This window comes from Garra rufa, chromosome 12 (assembly GCF_049309525.1).
Source record: "Garra rufa chromosome 12, GarRuf1.0, whole genome shotgun sequence".
In the NCBI taxonomy this organism is placed as follows: Eukaryota; Metazoa; Chordata; class Actinopteri; order Cypriniformes; family Cyprinidae; genus Garra; species Garra rufa.
Genome location: NC_133372.1, coordinates 47,099,605 through 47,119,507, shown reverse-complemented (window position 1 = coordinate 47,119,507; position 19,903 = coordinate 47,099,605). Strand labels below are relative to the sequence as shown.

The following is a 19,903-nucleotide window of genomic DNA, read 5'->3' as shown; positions in this document are numbered from 1 at the left end:
TTGACCTAACTCATTTATCACATTGTTTTAAATTGGATAATCCTGTACCATATTGACATAAAAATACAGAGTAAGAAAATATATTCTAATTTTTTGTTATTAACAACATGAAGTGCATTAAACATTATATTACATCAGGGTTTGCCAAACTAGTGTTTGTGAAGGAGCTGCAGGGAGTTTATGAGATTAATGAAACACTAATAATTAATTAAATCATAAACAATTATTTTAAATAAAGAATTTTAAAATTAATATAAAAAAAATCTTCCTAAAAGTGAAGTATTTTATGTTTACCTGCATGTCAAGTGACCATAACCAAAGTTAGAGAACCAATGAACATGCAAATGTGATAATTATTAAAATACTTATTGAATTATTTTAGAAAGGAATTAGGGAGAAACAATAAATGATCAAAGTCAAAGTCATATATATTTTTTTATTTTAACTTTAATAATAAAAAGGCACTTCTGTTAGGATTGGCATTGAATATGAGCGTCACAGCTGATATCTGACTGATGTGATGAGGAGCTGATGAAGGTCTGTCAGACAGGACGGTGCAGGTTATGGGTTTGTTTGGTGTGTTTGTTACAGGATTAACCTGCAGAACATCTCAAGCTTAAATAAAAGCCAAACACACTTCAGCATCTCCACCCTTGATGGATGTGACACATGAGCAGCTGCGGGTGAAGCTCATAATCACCACAGATTCACACACACCTCTTTATTTACTGCATACAGCTGCATCTGAGAGAATTACAGTCAGAACACGAGCTCAAAATACAGATCAAACTAAATCATATCCATTCATTTTGCATGAGTCTCTTCTTTTGAAAGATCAGAAGTAAATAAAAAAAAACACTTTTGATGTCTTTGCTTTCACTGGATTTAGTTTCTAAAGTGACTATGAATCACTGGATGTTCTCCTGAGGTGAACCACTTCCGATCCGTGGCTTCCTCCTTCAGTCGTGTGTTTAATGACGAGCTGTGATGAGTTTGGTCCTTCATCTGCTCAGGTGATCTGCTTCATCTGCACACGTGTCACACATCAGGAGGGCGTTTGTTCAGACTCGTCACACACTAACTGCTGAGCAAACAGCTGCTGGAACACACTGGGCCGCTCTGGACTCTTGTTCACGTGTGTGTTCTGACCAGCGCTCGAGTCCCTGATGGTCTCTGAGCGATCCTCTTGTGATTGCTGTTCTGTTGGAGGATCTGACAGCTGTCGTCTGTCTCTACTGACGTCCTCATCTGATGCTCGCTCGTCGTTCGCGTTCACAGACACACCGACCTCATGAGAGTCTTTAGCGGCCAAACCGAAGAACCCGCTGCGGACGATGTAGCGGACACACTGCAGAACCACGTTCCTCTCGTGACGGATATCAGGAGCCAGTAACTGCACGACAATAAGAGCATTCAGACAAATAACACTTTGGAATATTGTCAGATATTATTACAATAGCTGTTTTCTATTTGAATATCTGTTAAAATGTAATAGACTGCTGTGATAAAATCATTACTCCAGTCTTCAGTGTCACATGATCCTTCAGAAACCTTTAAAAGTAACGCATTACAATGTTGAGCTACTCCCTAAAAGTGTAACTAATTACGTTAGTTACTTTATGGAAGGTGATGCGTTTCGTTACTTTTGCGTTACTTTTTAAATCTGGGCAGGGTTTGCTTGTTTGTTTTTAATATTAAAAGTTGTATTTTTGTCAAATGTAAAAGCATTTTCACAGCAAAAATCTCCGTCTGTACAGTAGACCGCAGAAGAAAAAGTCAACTCTTCAGCAATAAAAAAAGAGGAAAACAAATGTTCGATTATCTTGAGTCATTTCTGCTTATTAGTATGGATGAATTGGATCATCGAAGGTCGGCAGCAAAGACATCGGTTAATAAAATGGGATTAAATACATAAAGGATATTTGTATTATAGAACATATTTAATTATTGCAGGTTGTTTTTATTCATTTTGAGGAACACTGTGTTTGTTCTTTAGTGAGTGAGATGAATTAATGCATGTTCACATTTATTCTAGAACTAAAGGAACATCTTACTCACAATTTCTCTCAGCATGAGGACAGGAGAGCTTTTCATCAATAAATGGGGGAAAAGTAACTCAGATATTTTCTTGTCAATTAAAAAGTAATGCATTACTGTACTAGTTACTTGGAAAAGGTAATATTATTATGTAATTTGCGTTACTTGTAATGCTTTACCCTTAACACTCAACAGAAATCATTCTATATGCTGATTTGCTGCTCAAGAAACATTTCTAATCATTATCAATGTTATAAACAGGTGTGCTGCACAATATTTTTGTGGAAACGGTCATACATTTTTTTTTAGGATTTACAGATGAAAAGAAAGTTCAAACAAACAGCATTTATTTAAAATGAAAATCTTTTAGAACATTTAAAATGCATTTACTGTCACTTGATCAAAAAAAACTATTAAGAACTATTAATTCACATAATAATATACTTTGTGTACAAAAGGAGCACGAACATCCTACTAAATACAGGGTTCACACAGATACTGGCAAATACAATTCCAGGACTTTTCAAGTGCTACTTTTTTATTTTAAGGACTAACTTATGGTTTGAGGTTTTCTACTGTTTAAAAAAAAAGATTTATGAAAAGGGTATTCTAACATTAAATGACATAAAATGAGAAAAATCAATCTTAGATTTTCAAGAATGAAAAAGGTTAATATTTCTCAGAATACTTTATTTCCACATTTCAAATTCCGTGCAGCATTAAAGGCACAAAAGGTACCTTGGGGTACAGATCTTCAAACTCATCCAGTAGTAAAACATGAGTCAATGATGAAAGAATGATCAGGTCTCAGACGCAGGTGTGTGTGTGTGTGTGTGTGTGTGTGTGTGTGTGTGTGTGTGTGTGTGTGTTTGTGTGTTCACTCACCATCTCTAGCAGTGTTGCTCGATGTCTCTGTAGTTCAGCAGATTTACAGCCTTTACCGCCTCGCCCTCCTCTCGCCCCACGACCACGTCCTCTGCCTCTTCCTCGTCCTCTTCCTCTGCCACCTGCTGTGTGATGGGATTGCTGTGGTGTGTGTTTCTCCTCACGCAGCTCTGGGATCCTCTGGGCAGGAAGTGGATGAGCAGTCAGGAGCGTCTTGTTCTCCTCTAGAGCCTGACTGACCCTCAGCACTGGAGCGTCTGTGATGGAATCAAACATCAGTACAAATACAAATACATGCAGTGTTTCAGCAGCAGTGCTAGAAACACAGGAATAGAAAATAGAAAAACACTTTTTATTTTTTGGGCAAGATATTCCTTTGAAACTGTAGAATTTTTACAAACAAAATTAAAATTAAAATAGGTATAATAAAAAAAAAAAAAGATAAACTTTCAATTTGATACTTGATAATTCTAATTTTTTTCTTTGTATAATGCATAAAAACACATGATTTATGTGACCCTGGACCACAAAACCAGTCATAAGGGTCAATTTTTGAAACTGAAAAAGCAGAATAAATATGCTTTTCATTAATGTATGGTTTGTTAGGATAGGAAAATATTTGGCCATGATACAAATTAGAATTTAAGGGTGCAAAACAATCTAAATATTGAGAAAATCACCTTTAAAGTTGTCCAAATTAAGTTCTTGGCAATGCATATTACCAATTAAAAATTAGGTTTTGATATATTTACGGTAGAAAATTGACAAAATATCTTCATGGAACATCTTCTTAATATCCTAATGATTTTTGGCATAAAAAAAAAAAAGTATCATTATTGCCTATTGCTCCTAATATACATGTGTTATTTAAGACTGGTTTAGTGCTCCAGGGTCACATGTGACATGATGATTATTGCAGTACCGTCTGTGTCTCCTTCGCTCTCGCTGGAGGTCATACCGTCCCCATAGCTGGCCATCAGTGACCCGAGGGCAGAGGTCACGCTCTTGGGGGCGACAGTGAGTCCAACCGGTGTCTGCTGCACAGACTCGTCCTTATCAGACTCTGAAAGATGACAAACAAAGTCTATTAGACTGAATGATAGACAGTTCTCCGTCAGATGAGCATCAGCGGTGATATGAGACTGACCGGGGTCACTGCAGGCCAGAGCTGCCAGAGGGTCTCTGTCCTGATGCGGCCGCTTCAGATCGACCGTCTGCTGTGTTTCTGAGCTCGTGACACGGGATCCTTCAGTTCTCCAGCGGTTAGACCCACGTCCCCTACCGCGGCCCCTGATGCGACTGAACACAGATCATGTTTAGACTCACTCAACATACAGTGAAAGGAAGAGCTCAACTCAAACTGAATATGTGCTCACCCTCAGTTTGTTTCTTCATCAGATCTGTATAAATGTGTGATTCCATCACTGTCTCGCCAATGGATCCTCTGCAGTGAATGGGTGCCGTCAGAATGAGAGTCCAAACAGCTGATAAAATCATCACAATAATCCACACCACTCCAGTCCATCAGCTAACATCTTGACAAGACAAAAGCTCAAACAAATCCATCATTAACATGTTTATAACTAAAATACATTGAGTCCATAATCCATAATAATTTTTCCTCCAGTGAAAAAGTCCATCTCCTGTTGTTTCTCACATCAAAATCCAGCCACATATTTGTTTAGAGCTGTTTTGTCTTGTAAACGGTGCTCGATCTGTGCAGATTTCTCTCCTGATTCAGACCAGACCACTTTTCACTGGAGGAAGCATTATTATGGATTATGGACTCAATGTATTTTAGTTAAAAACGTCTTAATGATGGATGTATTTGAGCTTTTATCTTCTCAAGATGTGAACTGATGGACTGGAGTGGTGTGGATTATTGTTCTGTTTTTATCAGCTGTTTGGACTCTCATTCTGACGGCACCCATTCACTGCAGAGGATCCATTGGCGAGACAGTGATGTATCTACATCTGGGATGGTCTGAGGGTGAGCACATTTTCAGCAAACGTTCATTTCTGGTTAGTAACATGAAGCTGGTCATTGTTGATCAGAAACGCACCCAAACTGAGCCGTCTCCAGCACATCTCCTCTCTGCTCCTTCACCTCCATCAGCTTCAGCTTCTTCTCTACGTTTTTCAGCGTCGGGTAGTTTCTGTACATAAGGAGGAGTTTAATAATGACACTATTGTTTTCAGTTTACAGCTGAAAATGATTTGGTTTCATAACTGATGAATTTTGCAACTGTAACACTGTTATTTTTCTGTTTACTTCTACGAAGCTGCTTTGAAACAATCTGTATTGTATAAAGCAGTGTTTTTCAACCACTGTGCCGCGGTACACTAGTGTGCCGTGAGAGATCGTCAGGTGTGCCGTGGGATATTATTCAATTTCACCTAATTGGTCTATTTAATACAGCAGTTAAATAAACAAGAAGTTATTATTAAGTGACTTACATTGACTGACTACAACACTATTGCCTGATATAGCTCTATTTCTTCGTCAAACGTCGAACAATCTGAAACAAGTCACAACTGCGCGCATCTCCATTCAAACACAGTGGTGTTTCGTTTATGAATGAAACGTGCGTTTTTAAACGAATCTAGTGAAATGATTCACTTTCCCATTCATAAAGACAGTCACTTGCTTTGTTCCCGAATGAACCATCCGTTCAAACGAATCAAATGAACGATATGATTCAGTAATTAAATCAGTGTCTTGCCGCCACCTGCTGGCAGATCTGTTCAGTTAAATTTCTGTAGTCATAATTTTATATTAAAAACATTAATCACAACATGAATTTATGATTTTGATTGCATTCATTTCACATCTGAGCCTCATTAAACAAATGAAAGGATAAAAACAAAGGTAAAAAACAAAATTCCCCTGTAAATCACTTTGAGGAGTCAAATAGCACCTCGTAATAGGAAGGCTAATTTTTTTTTTTTATCAGAGTTTTGATTATTGGTTAGAATGTGCTCCTAAAATTTTGACTGTGCCCCTATTTTTTTTAAAGTTAGGAGCACAAGTGCTCCTAGCAAGAAAAGTAAGTATAGAGCCCTGAGCCATTTTTTTATTTATATTGTCAGACAGCTAAAACATTTTACAGAATGTGTTAAATCAGCTGCACAAAGGGATTGGCATGCTGAAAAGATTTGTCTATTCTTATTTTTGTTGAATGATAAATATAGCCTACTTAAAAATCATCATATTACAGTTCTTTTTTTTAAGAATTGTATATATTCTATTAATATTAATAATGTTGTATTCTATTGATGTTGATTTTGATAGTAATATTCTAATCTGTATTCTACCTCAATTGATCATTGTTTGGAAAATATGTCTTGTTCTGACAATAAACCATAAATAATAATTAACTATCTGGTTTTTCTTTCATTAAGGAGAAAAAAAATCTGCTTTTAATATTGATAGATATAAAGATTTGACATTTATCGTAATAATTATCGATATCGACTGATATGAAAAAAAATTATCGTGATACATTTTTTTTGCCATATCGCCCAGCCCTAATAGGCTACAGAGTTTCATTTTTTACAGTTTCGATTGTTGGTGTGCCTTGTGATTTTTTTTCAATTAAAAATGTACCTTGGCTCAAAAAAGGTTGAAAAACACTGGTATAAAGTGTTATAGAAATAAACACATCTGAAGGGGAGTAAATGTCTGCCGTACTTGCGTCTCTCCTCTCTCCATCTGGCGATGTCCTCAGCGGTGTCCAGTTTGATCCTTTTGGCTCCTGGAGCATGATTCTGCAGGAGAACAGCAGTGTCACGCACTCAGCTTTAAACGTTTAAAACCAGGTACCATCAACTATAACAATAACAATACTGTCTACATTGGTGCATCATTATGTTATGCTTATTATAAACAGGCTGATGTTTTGTTGTCTGTCACTTTAAATGCTCAAACTCTTTAAAGTCAGATGGATCTTGATTGGCTGTTTTGAAAGTGAATCCAGTGATATCAGTCCTCCATAGTTGTGGACAGTGTTTGGGGTAACACCTTCCAAGTAACGCAAGTTACATAATAATATTACCTTTTCCCAGTAACTAGTAAAGTAACACATTACTGTTTAATTGACAAGAAAATATCTGAGTTACTTTTCCCCCATTTATTGATGAAAAGCTCTCCTGTCCCCATGTTGAGAGAAATTGTGAGTAAGATGTTCCTTTAGTTCTAGAATAAATGTGAACATGCATTAATTCATCTCACTCACTAAAAAAACAGATACAGTGTTCCTCAAAATGAATAAAAACACTGAAATTCAACGCAAACCTGCAATCATTAAATATGTTCAATAATACAAATATATCCTTTATGTATTTAACCCCATTTTATTAACTGATGTCTTTGCTGCTGACCTTCGATGATCCAATTCATCCATACTAATAAACAAAAATGACTCAAGATAATCTAACATTTCTTCTGTGGTCTACTGTACAGACGGAGATTTACTTTTCTCTAAGCCTGAGGCTTTTGCTGTGAAAAGGCTTTTACATTTGACTAAAATTCAACTTTTTATATTAAAAAAAAAAAGCAAGCCCTGCCCAGATTTAAAAAGTAACACAAAAGTAACATAATGCATTACGTAATTAGTTACTTTTTCAGGGGGTAACTCAATATTGTAATGCATTACTTTTAAAAGTAACTTTCCTGAACTCTTATTGTAGATGTCAGTATTCTCATAGAAAGGCATGATGATCAACATGAGCTTCTGAACAGGACACTCACGTTTTTCCAGTGGATGTTCACCAGCTTCTCGTGTGCAGTGAAGCGACAGTCTTCAACAGAGCACTGCAGACACACAGATGTTTGTTAGACCGGACAGATGCACAATTACATGAGTGTGGATTACGGCGGCTCACCTTGACGTGTTGTGAGATGTGTTCATCATATTTGTCTTGAGTTTTGAAGCCTCGATCACACGTGTCACAGAAATAACTGAACTCAGGCTCTTTCTGCTGCTTCTGCTCCAACACAAACACACACAAACACACACACACAAACACACACACACACACACACACACACACACACACACACGAATGAATCCTCACATCACACATGACTGCAGATCAACACTCACACAGTGTTAGGACTCATAAAACAGTGTCTGGATTTACCTTTCTGCCCCAGTGATGCTGCGCTGAACCCCACCAGCCATGATGCTGATGATGAGGAGGAGGATAATGATGGTGGTGATGAAGATGACCTGATAGAAATGACATGAGGTCAACACAGAACTCACTGTTTCATACTAACAACTACATCAACAGTGAACTAAACACATGAGCATTCTAACTGCACACTTAACCAGGTAGATGATATCAGGTGAGTGAGCTCATATACCTGTGTAGGGCTGGGGCTGGTAGTGGCTCGTCCAGGGTCCGGTCTGTGCCGGTTGAGTCCAGCTCCAGTCTCTGGAAGCCTCGAACTTGCGGGTGTTCTGGAGAGTGGAGCCGCTCCAGTGAAGAGCCGCTGGAGGATCCGCTGCTGCGCTGAAGTTCGGCGGCGGATACCGCTCGTGTTCCCCCATCATGACCAACTTGAGATTTAAACCGGTTCCGATCAGCGTCCTTACAGTCACATAAACACACACATGTGCTGGGGAAACATGCAGCGATACACACGTGCGTGCGCGTTCACTTCAACGTCACTTCCGAACTGCGCTGAACGCAGCGAGCGCGCGGACGCCAGATGACGCTGTACGTCACACGTGTAACAGCACCTTGATTCTTTCAGTTCCTTTCAGTTAAAAGATATAATTTGTTACTATAAAGGTAAAACTAGTATTTCAGTGAATTACATAGATAGTTTTTTTATTTTGATTGGGAAATTTTTTTATTCATAAACAAAAATTCTCTAAATCGCAGCCTTCTTTTTCCTTAAATCTCTTAGATTGATTAAAAACAAGAAAAGTGATAGAATTTTGAAATATTATGAAGATTGTTTTGGTAATACCAGTAATGCATAAGGTTCTTCCTCTGTATGTGTTTGTTATTATTATTATTTTCTTATTTTATATATTTATATTAAGTTATTATTTTTATTATTCGTCTGTAAATCTTTATCTTTTTATGTGAAACTTTACAAGATGTGTTGTTTTGTCCTATTATTGTCTTTTCCTGTAAAGGTTTAGTCTGTTCTGTACTTTTTGTATGTTAAAAGTTTGCATAATAATAAAAAAGGAAACAAAAAAAGGGCGCAGAAACAGTATTATTTTTAAAATCATTGAAATCATTTTTTTTTCATATTGTGGATGAGATTTTATTTGTAACTTCTGCCTTAAGACGAGACACTGCAGGTGAATAAGGTAAAAAAGAACTAGTTGTTATCACCTTTCCCAGTTGATTGATTACATTGATCATTGCAAACTATTTTTTTTGTATTATGTTTTTTAAAATGTTAGGTTTAAATATTCAAATGAGTCATTATTTAATAAAATATGCGATAATTTGCATTTATTTCTAGCACAAAAATCTAAACACGGTTTCAAATTTTTTTATTTTATTTTTATTTTTTTTTACGTATAAGTCAAATGGTTTTACAGAAAATGTAGGACGATTTTAAAGTTGGAGGAGAAAATGAGATAGGAGTTTTTCAACATACCCTAACTGTCTTGAACTGGAGTACACAGAGAACACATGTGCACCACAGAGCTAGACAAGATGAGCATTTGAGGTTAAAGTATTTAAGTATATTATTTTTAGGAAAATGACCAATTGTTTTGCTAAATAAGGCCCTTATTCCTCGACTGGGATAGTTTAGAGCTATTTGAAGCTGCATTGAACCTGCATTTTTAACCTTCAATCTGTTGAGCACCACTGAAGTCCACTATATGGAGAAAAATTCTTTTTTTTTTGACATATTAGAGTCAAATGTTTTTACAGAGCGAATTTTGGATATATCTTCTTTGTCACTCCATAATTCTAAGAACAGACAGAAAACAATATATTTTCACAATTTTTGAGGAATAAAATGTATATAATCAAGCAAATTCTATATGAACAAATCCCTCTGTAAAAACCTTCAGGATATAGACAGGAATACAAATGTAAAGTGTGGTGTGTGTAAGAGCTGCTGAAGTGGAGATTTATGGCTCAGTGTAGGAGAAAAAAACTCTTGACCTTTAAAAATATGTATTGTAATTGGAATCTATTGACACAAATAGATAAAGTGCTATAAAGAAACACTTAACAGTGTCTTTTGGGTGTTTTTTTTTTTACTAGTCTGAAAAAAAACTTTATGAATAACCAAAAAGCCCAAAATCTTTGCCTGCAGTGTCTCCCCTACGTTAAAGTTTCAGTAATGTTGTTCAATGTTTTGTAATTTTTAAAAATGTATCAGTTTGAATGAACTATTATAACTCTGTAATTTAAAAACACATTCAATTTGAAAAAAAAAAAAACCAGTTACATTTTAAATTCGTATTAAATGTTCTATTCCAAAGATCCAAAGTCTAATCTCATGCAGAGCATTAACAACAGAACTTTATCACAAATGTGTTTAAAAACATTTTTTATTAAAACATAAAAATGATCAGAAACATAACATCCATGCAATCATACAAATAAAGACTATTCAAGTTTTCATAATCAAATAATGAAAATGGTCAAAACAACTGATCTTATGTCAGTTTAAGACTAACAATTTCCATTATAAACGAGCTTGAATATATCTCAGCATCTTTAACTTTTGGTCCTCTGTACTCCTGTGCATTTCCATGATGATGTTTAGAGTATGAAGTCTCTAATAATCCTTCATCACATTCAACCCCCAGTCTTCACTGATTGGCACTTTATTTAAAGAATTACTCCACTTCCAAAATAAAAAAAATTCCTGATCATTTACTTTCCCCCATGTCATCCAAGACATTCATGCCTTTTTTTTTAGTCATAAATAAATTACATTTTTTGAGGAAAACATTTCAGGATTTTTCTCCATATAGTGGACTTTAATGGTGCTCAACGGATTGAAAGCTAAAAATGCTGTTTAAATGCAGCTTCAAACTATTTCAGCTGAGGAATAAGGGCCTTATCTAGCAAAACGATCAGTTATTTTCTAAAGCAAAAAATAAAAAAGTACAATTTATACATTTTCTAACTACAAATGCTTATGTTGTCTAGCTCTATTTCGGTTCAAGACAGTTAGGGTATGTCCAAAAACTCCCATCTCATTTTCTCCTCCAACTTTAAAATCATCCTCCATCGCTGCAGAAGAACCGACCCAGTGTTTACAAAGTGAATGTGCAAAGAAGATCAAATGCCCTTTACAAAAAAATATAAATCAGCGATGTAGGATGATTTTGAAGTTGGACTGTTGGAGGAGAAAATAAGATGGGAGTTTTTGGACATACCCTAACTGTCTTGAACCGGAGTATGCAGAGCTAGAAAAGACAAGCATTTGAGATTAATAATGTTTTTGTAAAATGACAGATTGTTTCACTTGATAAGACCCTCATTCCTCGGCTGGGATCGTTTAGAGTCCTTTGAGGCTGCATTTTTAATCTTCAATCCGTTGAGCACCACTGAAGTCCAATATATGGAGAAAAATTCTGGAATGTTTTCCTCAAAAAAAATATTTTTTTTGACTGAGGAAAGAAAGACATGAATATATTGGATGACATGGGGGTCAGTAAATGATCAGGAAAATGGACAATCTTGCATAGATAATGTGTAAATCAGTTAATAAATGAATAAACCTCATTATCTGACATAAGGCACTGCATGTGACGGCGTCTGATCATGTGATGCTGGCGATTCCTCTCGTTTCTCACCGATTAACGGCCAATAGTTTGGATTCTCCTCATACCACTGTACTGAACACAACAGAGACACACGTCATACTCTTCATCACCATCATCATCATCATCATAACCACAGAGAATCATCTGAATGTCTTACTGGTCCGTCTGATTCCTTCCTTCCAGGATATTTTGGGTCTCCAGCCGAGTGTGTGCAGTTTGTGTGATATCATGGGATAGCGGAGCTCCGTCACCGGACTGAAGATCAACACATGCGTTAATATATGACACATTCATTAATACAGATCTCAAACATAGGACAGATCAGCACACACCGGTCTTCAACAAACTCCATCCAGTCATCCAACGCTTCCTCTGAGACGTTCACCTTCTGTCAACAGGAAACAGATGATTATGGATTAGTATGATTAGCAGTGTTGGTAACACAAGTTATGTAATAATGTGACTTTTTCCAAGTAACAAGTGAAGTAATGCATTACTTTTAATTGACAAGAAAATATCTGAGTTACGTTTCCCCCATTTATTGATTAAAAGCTCTCCTGTCCTCATGTTGAGAGAAACTGTGAGTAAGATGTTCCTTTAGTTCTAGAATAAATGTGAACATGCATTCATTCATCTCACTCACTAAAAAACAGATCCAGTGTTCTTCAAAATGAATAAAAACACTGAAATTCAACACAAGCCTACAATAATTAAATATGTTAAATAATACAAATATCCTTTATGTATTTAATCCCATTTTATTAACCGATGTCTTTGCTGCCGACCTTCGATGATCCAATTCATCCATACTAATAAGCAGAAATGACTCAAGATAATCGAACATTTGTTTTCCTTTTTTATTGCTGAAGAGTTGACATTTGTTCTTCTGCGGTCTACTGTACAGACGGAGATTTACTTTTCTCTAAGCCTGAGGCTTTTGCTGTGAAAAGGCTTTTACATTTGACAAAAATACAACTTTTTATATTGACAAAGTAACATAATTAGTTACTCAATATTGTAATGCGTTATTTTTAAAAGTAACTTTCCCCAACTCTGTTTATGTCTCTAAACGAACACTGAGCTGCTCACGCGGCTCCTACCATCTTCACTAGTTCTCTGGCGAGATGAATGATGGGGATCTCAAAGCTGCTCCCGATGTTGTAAATCTCTCCCAGAATGCCTTTCTCCATGAGCATCAGGAATGCGTCTGTGACGTCGCTGACGTACAGGAAGTGTCTGGACTGCAGGCCTGAGCCCTGGATAGTGCTGGAGGACAGCAGACACACACACACACTAAAGCGGATGAACACGGACATGAAGATGCGCTCCGGTAAATCAGAGACACTCACCACTTCTGATCCCGCTGGATGAGCGACAGGAATCTGGGAATGACCTGAACAAACACAAGCACACGCTGATGAAGAGCTGAGCTCATGTGACTGTCAAACACGCGTGTAGAGCTGCTGAACACGCACCTTCTCGTGATGCTGCCGTGGTCCATAAACGTTACTGCTCCTCGTGATCAGAACGGGGAACTACAGCAGACAGAAAATACACTTCAATATTACACCACATCAAAATCTGGAGCATTTGCTGATATTTACCAACATCACTGTGACACAGAAACAAATCAATGATCCACTTACAGAAGTGTTTATACATTATGTGCAGTATTTACAGAAGCTCATGAAGAAAAAAGTAAAAACAACTTCTTATCTCACAATTTTCATTCTGACATTTTTTCACATTTCTGAGTTTATATGAATTCTTATTATAACAATTCTGATTATTTTTGTGAGATATAAACATTTAATCCTGTGAAAAAGTCAGAATTGTGAGATAAAAGGTGGCAATTTAATTTTTTATTCCATGCCAGAAAAAAAAAAATCTACTGTCAGAGCAATCTCAGAATTCAGTAAATATCATGAGACATAAACACAGATTTAGAATGCATTGTTTGTACCACAAATTTAGCATTACGAATAATGGGGATTACAAAACACTCCAAGTAAATTATTAGGATATCACAGGTATAATTTAACGACTGATACCTTGTGCTTCTTCCAGTACGACATCACAATGTTTTCTGCTGCAGCTTTCGAAGCCGAGTACGGATTGGTGGGTCTCTTTGGACTCAGTTCATCAAATGGCTGTGAAAACAAGAACCAGATCACTGGCATCAAAACACAGCTGTACTAAACTGGTCAACAGGAAATGTTTGGTTAGTCAGTTGGTAGAACTCAGTTTGTTTTCTTGAGGGCTTCAGATGCTGTGCTTGAACTAGTGGTTCCATAAAACCTCAAACCTTTGGGAGTCTTTTGTTGTAAACCAGTGATTCAAAGCATCACATCATTTCAGTAAACAAGGCTTTGTTACAGCGTAACTGTTTCAAAACATTCTCAAATGTCAATGATTCTGTAAGTTCATAAACAAGTGTTTATGGTTTTTACCTGATCTTGGATTAGTTTTTTTTATTCACATTTGTGTAATAAAAAAGCAACAGTTTAAAGGATTAGTTCACTTGCAGAACAAAACTTTTCAGAAAATGTACTCAACCCATTGTTATCCAAGATGTTCATGTCTGTCTTTCGTGCCCCGTGAGTTTGAACTACCAAAATGCAGTTTAAATGCAGCTTCAAAGGGCTCTAAATGATCCCAGCCGAGGAAGAAGGGTCTTATCTAGCTAAACAATCTGTCATTTTCTAAATAAAATAATAATAATAATAATAATTATATAATTTTAAACCTCAAATGCTGGTCTTGTCTATCTCTGTGATGCGCATGTGTACTCTGTGTATTCCTGTTCAAGACAGTTAGGGTATGTTGAAAAACTCCCATCTCATTTTCTCCTCCAACTTCAAAATCATCCTCCATCGCTGCAGAAGAACCCACCCAGTGTTGACAAAATGAACGTGCAAAGAAGGTCAAACACCCTTTACAAAAAAAGGTAAAACAGCGATGTAGGACGATTTTGAAATTGGAGAAAGTGGAAGTTTTTCAACATACCCTAACTGTCTTGAACCAGAGTACACATGTGCATCACAGAGCTAGACAAGACCAGACTTTGGGGTTAGATAGTATATAAACTGTAATTCTTTTTGAGAAAATAACTGATCGTTTCGCTAGAAAAGACCCTTCTTCCTTGGCTAGGATCATTTAGAGCCCTTTGAAGCTGCATTTAAACCAAAGACTATAGAATACCCAAGACATGTCACTCCTGTAGTTTTGAATGGGGAAAAATGCAACGCTCATTATGGCCGCGAAGCCCCGCCTTCTTAGTGAAAGAGCCAATAGTTGATTAGAAAAGTCAGCGCGTCACTGCAGCTGCCGTTAGAAGTCCCGGTTGCTATAGAAACAATCGGCGCTCTAAGACGTGCGCTCAGTACTGCGCATGCGCACTGGCTCATCTAGCCGGAAAAATAAGCGTTTTTTCACGCTATTGGAGCACAAGGAACCATATTTATGAGGCAGTTCCTGTTGGATTTCTTTGAAGATTTAAAATATGAAATTTAATCATAAGCTTGGTGAACAGTTTTGGAGAATTTGATGTTTCCCCATTCAAACAGATAGGAGCTGCACTTGTATGCCCGAGAGGCGTTTCAAAGATGGCCGCCGAGTGACATGACTTGCCTTAAAGGGACTTTGATTTAAACTGCATTTTGCTATTTAAAAAATAACACAAATACAGACACTTCATATTTAATGGCACAGATAGACATAGATTACACTTTCAATAAAACATTTGCAATTGGTTAGAGAAAGGTGTTTTCATGCAAGTTTTGTTTTAATTTCAAGTGACTGAACACAGTGAGAAGCCCAGTTTGACGTCACCTGCTCCAGACTGTCTCCATAGACCTCATCAGTGCTGATGTAGATGAAGCGCTGCACACGCGCCTCAAACGCCGCTCTGATCAACACTCCAGTGCCGTCCGCATTCACACGCATGAAGTGTGACGGACACAGGAACGAGTTCTCTACATCAGGATAAAATCACATGTATGAGAAACACAGAGTCCTGTAGAGAAACACAAAGCAGGTTTATTGTGTGAACGATGAACTGACAGCATTTACTCACCCACATGAGTTTCAGCAGCACAGTGAAACACTATATCAATCTTCTCCGTTGAAAAGAGATGCTTTATGAAAAATGGATTGCAAACATCACCCTGCGAGAAGGAGATCACTGTTCATCAGCTGTGGATCAGATGGACATAACTAGAGTACTAACCAGTGCAAGATACGTAATAATGTGACTTTTTCCAAGTAACTAGTACAGTAATGCATTACTTTTAATTGACAAGAAAATATCTGAGTTTCTTTTCCCCCATTTATTGATTAAAAGCTCTCCTGTCCCCATGTTGAGAGAAATTGTGAGTAAGATGTTCCTTTAGTTCTAGAATAAATGTGAACATGCATTAATTCATCTCACTCACTAAAAAACAGACACAGTGTTCTTCAAATTGAATAAAAACACTGAAATTCAACGCAAACCTGCAATAATTAAATGTTAAATAATACAAATATCCTTTATGTATTTAATCCCATTTTATTAACCGATGTCTTTGCTGCTGATCTTCGATGATCCAATTCATCCATACTAATAAGCAGAAATTACTCAAGATAATCTAACATTTGTTTTCTTTTTTTATTGCTGAAGAGTTGACATTTGTTCTTCTGCGGTCTACTGTACAGACGGAGATTTACTTTTCTCTAAGCCTGAGGCTTTTGCTGTGAAAAGACTTACATTTGACAAAAATAGAACTTTTTATATTAAAACAAACAAGCAAGCCCTGCCCAGATTTAAAAAGTAACACAAAAGTAACGTAACGCTTTACTTTCCATAAAAAGTAACTGAGTAATGTAATTAGTTACTTTTTTAGGGAGTAACTCAATATTGCAATGCATTACTGTTAAAAGTAACTTTCCCCAACACTGATACAAACTAGTTGTCTGTACCGGGATGAAGGTGTAGGTGCTGCTGCCCTCCACAGACCGCAGGTTCTTCAGACTGGAGCAGTACTGCAGCTGAAAAACACACCGACACTGACATGAGACGCTTTATTTGAGGAAACCACTGATTCAATGCTGTTCAGAGACTCACATTATCAACATTGATGATCCTCCAGTGTGGGAATCTCAAGGCCAGAGCACTGATCAAATGAGATCCACTGAGAAAAACAAAAAGAACAGCATTAAACATCAAACACAAATTTACAAGCTTATAACTGTATGAATGTCATTTATCAGATTATTCACCGCAGGTCTTTTTTTTTTCACCGCTGCTGACGTCTGAAGTCTCAGTGTTTAAATCAGCAGGTGAATCTCACTGGAACTAGCCCTGTATGTCATCTGAGTGCTTTTAAACTACTGTTTTATGAATTCTGTGAATTCAGACATACACTACCAGTCAAAAGTTTCTGAATAGTAAGACTTTTAATGTTTTTTAAAACGTCTCTTCTGCTCACCAAGCCTGCTTTTATTTAATCTGAAGAACAGCAAAAACTGTCACATTTTTAAAATATTTTACTATTTAAAATAACTGCTTTCTATTTTAATATATTTTAAAATGTAATTTATTCCTGTGATTTCAAAGCAAAATTCCAATTTCAGCATCATTACTGCAGTCTTCAGTGTCACATGATCCTTCAGAAATCATTCTAATATGCTGATTTGCTGCTCAAAAAACATTACTATTATTATTATGTTGAAAACTGAGTAGAATTTTCAGGTTTCTTTCCGGAGTAGAAAGTTCAGAAGAACAGCATTTATGTGAATAGAAATCTTTTGTAACATTATAAATGTCTTAATCATCACTTTTGATCCATTTAAAGCAACCTTGCTAAATAAAAATATTAATTTCTATAATTTCTTTCCCAAAAAAAATTAACTCCAAGCTTTTGAATGGTATAATGTACAATCACGGCCAAAAGTTTTGAGAATGACACAAATATTAGTTTTCACAAAGTTTGCTGCTCAACTGCTTTTAGATCTTTGTTTCAGTTGTTTCTGTGATGTACTGAAATATAATTACAAGCACTTCATACGTTTCAAAGGCTTTTATCGACAATTACATGACATTTATGCAAAGAGTCAGTATTTGCAGTGTTGGCCCTTCTTTTTCAGGACCTCTGCAATTCGACTGGGCATGCTCTCAATCAACTTCTGGGCCAAATCCTGACTGATAGCAACCCATTCTTTCATAATCACTTCTTGGAGTTTGTCAGAATTAGTGGGTTTTTGTTTGTCTACCCGCCTCTTAAGGATTGACCACAAGTTTTAAGATCTGGGGAGTTTCCAGGCCATGGACCCAAAATGTCAACGTTTGGTCCCCGAGCCACTTAGTTATTACTTTTGCCTTATGGCACGGTGCTCCATCGTGCTGGAAAATGCATTGTTCTTCACCAAACTGTTGTTGGATTGTTGGAAGATGTTGCTGTTGGAGGGTGTTTTGGTACCATTCTTTATTCATGGCTGTGTTTTTGGGCAAAATTGTGAGTGAGCCCACTCCCTTGGATGAGAAGAACCCCACACATGAATGGTCTCAGGATGCTTTACTGTTGGCATGACACAGGACTGATGGTAGCGCTCACCTTTTCTTCTCCGGACAAGCCTTTTTCCAGATGCCCCAAACAATCGGAAAGAGGCTTCATCGGAGAATATGACTTTGCCCCAGTCCTCAGCAGTCCATTCGCCATACTTTTTGCAGAAGATCAATCTGTCCCTGATGGTTTTTTTTGGAGAGAAGTGGCTTCTTTGCTGCCCTTCTTGACACCAGGCCATCTTCCAAAAGTCTTGTCCTCACTGTGTGTTCAGATGCGCTCACACCTGCCTGCTGCCATTCCTGAGCAAGCTCTGCACTGGTGGCACTCCGATCCCGCAGCTCAATCCTCTTTAGGAGACCATCCTGCCGCTTGCTGGACTTTCTTGGATGGAAGTTCATTTTCATGGCAGAGAAGGACTATGCAATTCATCTGATCACTCTTCATAACATTCTGGAGTATCTGCAAATTGCTATTATAAAAACTTAAGCAGCAACTTTTCCAATTTCCAATATTTATATAATTCTCAAAACTTTTGGCCACGACTGTATAATGTTACAAAAGCTTTTTATTTCAGATAAATGCTGATCTTTGGATCTTTCGATACATCAAAGAATCATTAAAAAAAAAAAATATTGCTTATAATAATAATCAGAAATGTTTCTTAAACAGCAAATCTGTGTTTTAGAAGGATGTCTGATAGCTCATGTGACACTGAAGACAGAGTAATGATGCTGAAAATTCAGCTTTGATCACAGAAATAAATTCTAAAACATTCAAATAGAAAGCAGTTTTTTTAAATAGTGAAATATTTCTCAATTTTACTGTTAATGTTGTAAATGCGAGCTTAAAAAGCATTCAAAATCTTTCTGTTCAAAAACTTTCCACTGGTAGTGTGGGTTTTTTCCTACTATATTCTGACAACATCATCCACTGGGTCTGTCCCAATACTCACTGCACTCTTGACCACTTGAGTAAGTGAAAGTACACTAACACTAGTGATTTCATCAGTAAAGCAGCTCCACAGAAGACAACAGCACACTTATTCAATTCAGTTCAATAACATGGTCATTAATCAACTCAATTTGTCTTGCTAGTAGACAAGGGCTCAAGTGTGTGCATTGAGACAAACCCAAACTGTTCTCAGTTCAACAATAAACCTATTGATTCAACATCTCAAGACTTAAATCGAGTCTGTCCATTAATTGACCCCTGATGTGATGTTCTGTTGTGTAATGCAGTGACATTCGGTCATTTGAAGTGTTCAGATGTACTTTTAGAGAGTTTGTTAGTAATGAATCTCACATGAATCCGGCTCCTCCAGTCACCAGCACACAGCAGCTCATCTTCAGCAGATGTTCACACTGGATATCACAGTAATCTACAACACAAATCACTCACAGTTCATCACGAATCAACTCTAATTAAACACTTAGCTTTCCTCAGATGACAGTCGATCGCTTCAGAACGCGTTACTCACTCTATTAAAACGATGTCCATGTTTCCACCAAACTGCAGATCAAATCTTCACATCTTCACGTTCAAGAAGTAATGGACATGATTCCAGCTCTGTAAACACTCCTCACGACAGTTCTAAGCAGCGGTTTGCGGCAGCGCTGACACGTATGAGCCGAGCTGCCAGTGACTCTGTCCCCGCCTCCGCCGCGCTCTCATTGG

General features: G+C 37.0%; 2 protein-coding genes across 4 annotated transcripts; both read right to left on the bottom strand.

Annotated features, from left to right (window-relative positions):
- Positions 1-422: 422 nt before the first annotated feature.
- Positions 423-8,585, bottom strand: nufip1 (nuclear FMR1 interacting protein 1). Of its 2 annotated transcripts, none has more exons than XM_073852311.1 (10): positions 8,291-8,585; positions 8,065-8,153; positions 7,807-7,911; positions 7,673-7,735; positions 6,614-6,690; positions 4,986-5,078; positions 4,070-4,221; positions 3,845-3,985; positions 2,923-3,179; positions 423-1,393 (listed from the first exon to the last, which is right to left on the bottom strand). In XM_073852311.1, exons 1-10 carry the CDS (start codon positions 8,478-8,480, stop codon positions 1,046-1,048), a joined length of 1,515 nt encoding a protein of 504 aa, XP_073708412.1. In that variant the 5' UTR covers positions 8,481-8,585; the 3' UTR covers positions 423-1,045. The 2 variants fall into 2 exon arrangements, with proteins under 2 accessions (XP_073708412.1, XP_073708413.1); XM_073852312.1 differs by having other exon boundaries at positions 7,807-7,908.
- A 1,859-nt stretch (positions 8,586-10,444) lies between these two features.
- LOC141346693 (dTDP-D-glucose 4,6-dehydratase-like) lies at positions 10,445-19,836 on the bottom strand. Of its 2 annotated transcripts, none has more exons than XM_073851632.1 (13): positions 19,707-19,836; positions 19,532-19,607; positions 16,789-16,855; positions 16,644-16,712; positions 15,763-15,853; positions 15,519-15,661; positions 13,739-13,837; positions 13,163-13,222; positions 13,037-13,080; positions 12,788-12,953; positions 12,020-12,075; positions 11,845-11,942; positions 10,445-11,754 (listed from the first exon to the last, which is right to left on the bottom strand). In XM_073851632.1, exons 2-13 carry the CDS (start codon positions 19,570-19,572, stop codon positions 11,747-11,749), a joined length of 942 nt encoding a protein of 313 aa, XP_073707733.1. In that variant the 5' UTR covers positions 19,573-19,607; positions 19,707-19,836; the 3' UTR covers positions 10,445-11,746. The 2 variants fall into 2 exon arrangements, with proteins under 2 accessions (XP_073707733.1, XP_073707732.1); XM_073851631.1 differs by having other exon boundaries at positions 10,445-11,759; positions 19,707-19,833.
- Positions 19,837-19,903: the final 67 nt, after the last annotated feature.